Source organism: Heterocephalus glaber, unplaced genomic scaffold (genome assembly GCF_053883595.1).
Source record: "Heterocephalus glaber isolate CG9 unplaced genomic scaffold, H.glaber_assembly_v1.0 deba00001444, whole genome shotgun sequence".
Lineage (NCBI taxonomy): Eukaryota > Metazoa > Chordata > Mammalia > Rodentia > Bathyergidae > Heterocephalus > Heterocephalus glaber.
This window is the reverse complement of record NW_028258297.1, coordinates 7,341,454-7,346,372: the sequence shown is the minus strand read 5'-3', so window position 1 is coordinate 7,346,372 and position 4,919 is coordinate 7,341,454. Positions and strand designations below refer to the sequence as shown.

At 57.7% G+C, this 4,919-nt stretch overlaps 1 protein-coding gene across 3 annotated transcripts in view; it reads right to left on the bottom strand.

Annotated features, from left to right (window-relative positions):
• Positions 1–203: 203 nt before the first annotated feature.
• Positions 204–4,919, bottom strand: part of Rangap1 (Ran GTPase activating protein 1) — a 31,546-nt gene continuing 26,830 nt past the window's right edge. Inside the window, exons 11-16 of one of the 3 annotated variants that reach the window (XM_021258929.2) lie at positions 4,719–4,896; positions 3,793–3,927; positions 2,599–2,701; positions 1,573–1,661; positions 1,312–1,433; positions 204–1,124 (exon numbers count right to left, since the gene is read on the bottom strand). In XM_021258929.2, coding sequence (XP_021114588.1) covers positions 1,055–1,124; positions 1,312–1,433; positions 1,573–1,661; positions 2,599–2,701; positions 3,793–3,927; positions 4,719–4,896 — 697 coding nt within the window. In that variant the 3' untranslated portion in view covers positions 204–1,054. The remainder of the gene's footprint in view (positions 1,125–1,311; positions 1,434–1,572; positions 1,662–2,598; positions 2,702–3,792; positions 3,928–4,718; positions 4,897–4,919) is intronic. The other 2 variants (XM_004845526.4, XM_021258930.2) reach the window with 2 other exon arrangements.

Sequence of the window (4,919 nt, the reverse complement as noted above, 5' to 3'; positions counted from 1 at the left end):
GGAACATGGGACCAAGGAGCTACAGCCCAAGGGGAGTGACAGGGACGTGTGGGCCACAGTCAGGACAGGCCCAGCTCGGCAGCTCACTGCCTGGGTGACAGCACGAGGCTGGCAGCAGCCTCCTGCAGGACCCAGGTGGGGCCCACTTATACTGCACGGATGATGCCCCACTTGGGTGAGAGAAGCTACTTGGTCTCCCCAGCTGACATAAGTGACTTTATTTGTAAAGCTGCCAGGCACAGCCTAGACACACAAGAGAGCACACAGGAAGCATGAGGCAGTCATGGGGGTGCCCAGCCCAGCCCGACCCTCCTCACCGCAGGGGGTCCTCAGCACCCCAGATGCAGCGCAGGGATCACAGCACCAGCTCCTCCCTGGGCAGAACAGGTCTGGGCCTGGCACAGTGCCCCTCTGGCTTGGCCCCCGCTGGCTGCAGGAGCCAGTGCAGCCCCAGGTCCTGCTCCTCCTGGACCCAACACCCACCCCCTGCCCTGTCACCCATGGTGTTTCTTCTGGTCTACATGAGCAGGGGTGGGGTCCTGCCCTCTGCGACAGCCCCACCCTGAGCCTGGTCCTTAGGCCTCGGGGTGTGCATGACAGGCTTGAACAGCAGGGACAGCAGTTGCTGCAGGTCTAGGCCAGGTAGAAGATAGCCCAACGTGACACAGAGGGACAGCAGAGCACAGAGACAGCAATATCCTAGGCTTCGGCACACCCCAGGGCAGCAGGACAGCAGGGCGGGGGGACAGCTGCGGCATGGAGCGCAGAATGCCCTCGGATGGCAGTGAGTTTAATGGCAAAGCAGCCTGCAGCCCATTCCTGGGGCCAACGCCCCACGACAGACCAGGGCCAAGGAGACATGAAAAACCCCAGTCCCGACACAGGAGGCACACACACCACACCGACATACACACTGGGCCCAACATGACATGAAACAAAGACCCTCCCTGCCTCTGGTCAGAGTCCTGTCCTGGGGACTCTCGGGCTGTAGCTCAGTTCCTCCAGGTCCCTTGTCCCTGGTACAGGTTGAGGGACAGAAGAGACGGCCTGGAAGCTACACCTTGTAGAGTGTCTGCAGCAGGCTGTGGCGGGCAAAGGAGCAGGATTCCAGGGCGCCATTGGGCCTGCAGGGAAAAGCAGGGTGTGTGGGGTGGACAGCGGCATCTGTCACCCAACTGGGGGACTCAACTGCTCCTATTTTCACTGGGACTCTGCAAGGGAGACACAAGCCCTTCTACCCCTGCTTGCCCGGTGGCCTGGCGGGGACTCCTGGAGCCCAGCCAACAGAGGGCATGACAAAGCCACACTCACTTGGTGACGAAGGCCAACAGCAGGGGTGCAAGGGCCTTAGGGAAGTAGTCCTGCTGCACCATGTGGTTCAGCGCCATCAGGGGGCCGCAGAGGTTGGTGATGGCCTTGATCTTGTCTTCACTCTTCAAGGGGAACACAGAGAAGGTGGGGGAAGGCCAGGTACCCTCACTCCCCACCACAGGGACACAGCTCAGCCCTGTGGCCATGCACCAGTGGAGGTCCCATGGGAAAGCCCTGGCCCCAGGGACACACAGGCCTCACCTTGAGCAGGCCCATGTGAACCAGGAGCCTGGTAAGGAAGGCGTTGGCATTGAAGGCCGAGGAACTGAAGGCCTTCCTCATGAGGGCATCTGTGGGTACAAGCAGAGTGTGGCAGGGTGAGAGGCAGGAGAGGCTGGTGCAGACCAGAGGTTCCCAGAGCCCCTTGGCACACAGGCCTGGCCCTGCCTCCCTGTCCCATCCAAACAGGGAGGCGGGGAGGGACAGCAGGCACACAGCGCCAGGGCGAGGGGCAGCTGGCACCAGGGAGAGGCTCAATCACTCTGCCCGCTATAGCTCCTCCGCCATCTTGGCCTCACGTGTGGAACAGCATGGGAACTACACCCCTGCGCCACCTCACACAGTGCAACAGACTGAGGAAGGGGACTGGTAGGGACAGCAGTTATTCTGGGGAACATAATGTGTTCCCCCGAACGCTCAGCCTCAGTTCCCATTGAAGTCCCTGCCCCTGCGACCCTGGGGCATGAGATGAATCTGGGAAGAAGCACCACGCGTCACCTCTCCTCTCCGTTGCCACGAGTGATGCCCTCATTCATAGGGCCCTTCTTCCTCTCTAGGCCAAACCTGCCCACCCTTGGAGTCTCAGATAGATGGCAACAAGGTGGAAGAGGACAGGCGTTGACTGGAGGACCCTGAGAATGGGGCCAGGACCCAGATCCCAGGAGCTGTGTGAAAGACAAGTAGGGCTCCTCTGGGCCAGGCCTGTGTGGGCAGAGGCTCACAGGCGGGGATGAGGGAGCTGCTCTCCTCTCCTGGACAGAAGTGTCTACAGGGCCCTGTGGATGTGAGTTTCCAGCCTCCTAGGTAGGCAGGGTCTGACGCAGCCACATGGCTTTGGGAAAGGCCCAGTTCCCCAAGCTGCAAATACTGGACAGTGCTCAGCCTGCTCCCCGAGGACCACATGGCAAGACACCGACAGAATGGGTTAGGGGTTTTGTCAGCAGAGAGTGATGGACACCACGAATCAATGCCACTCGAGGGGATGTCTCCAGCCCTGGTCCATGTTACCTACTGCATCCTGCACTGCAGTCCTCACTGTGGCTTCATCCTTGAACACTGACGACACCTTCAGAAAGGCTGAGACCACCTTCTCTGGGTCAGATGTGTCAGTCTGAGGAATCAAGAGACAATGGCAGGTCACTGAGGCCAGATCCCAGGACTCCAGCATATGGTGAAGATGCATCTGGATTCTGCTGCTGACCAGAGGAGGACTGGAAATCTGGGGACCTTGGTGGACAGGACACAGGCTGTCCCTCCAGCTGGCTCACATCTGGCCCACAGCACCTGGGCAGCTGAGAATGGCTGTGTGGATGGAGTACCATTAAGTATCACGATCCCCAGGTCCCTGTCTGGTCACCTAACCTGAAGAAATCACACAGAATGCAGACACCATTCACAAGCAAGGATGCCAGAGCTACTTCTACTTCTCTAACAAGGGGAATGGGTGGGAAAAACAGAAACAGCCAGGAAGAGTGGCATGCTCTAAAGTGACAAATCCACTCACTGGAATAAAAAGGCATAAGAGTCCTACCCACAGAGGAAAATGTGGAATGCTGTGACATGAAAATGCTGGAACACAAAAAGGTTTGTATTAGCTGAGCGTGGTTTTACACACCTGTAATCCCAGCACTTTGGGAGGCTGAGGCAGGAGGATTGGAAGTTCCAGCCCAGCCTGGGAAACTTAGTGAGACCCTGTCTCAAAATTTTAAAAATTTTAAAAAAGGGCTGAGATGTAGCTCAGTGTGAAAGTGCTGGGTTCAATCCCCAGTACCACAAATGAATGAATGGATGAATAAAATCAAATCATACCAAAGTACAGTGATTGGCACAAACAGGCACTCAATAATCATCTCTCAATGAATGAAGCACCAACCAATCACCCAGTAAGTGAGACTGGGGCAAGGGTGGCCTCCCAGGGGTACACACAGGGCCTGGGAGGAGGCAGCTCTAGAAGCCACTGACCACGCAGCAGCCTGGGAACACACAGAAAAGCCTGCGTGTGAAGATCCCATGTGGTGAGGCTGGGGTGGGCAGGCTGCCCTTACTGCAGGCGGGGGACTCACAGATATTCTGCACACACTCATTTATGTGTGTCTGCATTTAATGACATAAAAAGAACAGCAAAGGCCAGGCCGCCAGGTGACAGTGACCCCTCCTTCTCCTCATGCTCTGCTGTCCCCTGCCTCTAGCAAGCTGTCTCACCTGCTGGGCTATCAGCACTGAGCTCTTGGGCCCAAGGCGCAGCAGCTTCTCAGGGGACGGGAAGGCCAGGAAGGTGGAGATGTCGGTGGGTGGCGGGGAGGACAGCGACGGGGCCGGCTCCTGAAACAGGGGACGCTGGGGTGGGAGGTGACCACAGATTCCGAACCTCAGGCCCTGGGCCCTGGGCCCTGTTGCCTGTTCCTGCTCCCGGGACACCCACCCCTTGCTCTAGCCAGGCCTGGGCCAAGGTCTGGAACTGTCCCCCAACTCAGCACCGATCCTCCAGGTGGGGCTTTTGGGTGCTGGGCAGGGCCACCCTCAGCCTCCACATGCATCCTTCCTCACTGGGCTGTGCAAGGCCCCAAAATGACTGGGGAGAGGCTGCCCAGAACTGGAGTCCAGCCTGGGTCAGAGCTGTGGCCATCTGAGACCACTCGTCACCACACTGCTTCCAGAACCCCCGAAAGCACCCAGCACAACAGGGGTGGGGTGATCCTCGGCATCCTCATTTGGGAATTATGAGGGGACATGAATGAATGGATTAGGGCTGGCACTTCACTGCCACCAGGGCCCAGCAAGGGACACCAACTATGTGCCACAGTCCCACCCACAATCTCCAAAGAGGAGGCTGTCCCTGAAGGTCACCAGGATAATTCACTGCTGGGTGAGAAAAAACATCAGTTTCTATTCCTATACTAATATAAAAAGTGTGCAGGGGCAGGCACAGTGGCACATGCCTATAACCCCAGCTCCTCAGGAGCCTGAGGCAAGAGGACCACTGAGTTTGAGGCCAGCCTGGGCTACACAGTGAGCTCAAGGCCACCCTGAAGTACAGAGAGACCCAAAAAACCAAAAAGTAGTTGTGGCTGCACCTTCCAGGATTTCAGGGGATCAGAGCTCTGACCCTAGCAATGACAGGAACATACCCCAGTGCTAGAGTTCAGAATCTTCCTTGAGGGTGTGGCTGGTTCCTCCCCTTGTCTTTGCTGTGGCTCCTCCTCTTCCCCCTCCTCTTCTTCTTCCTCTTCCTCCTCCTCTTCTTCCTCCTCCTCTTCTTCTCCTTCCTCCTCGTCCTCATCCTCCTCATCCTCACCCTCATCATCACTGCAGAGAGGAGCTGGCTAAGG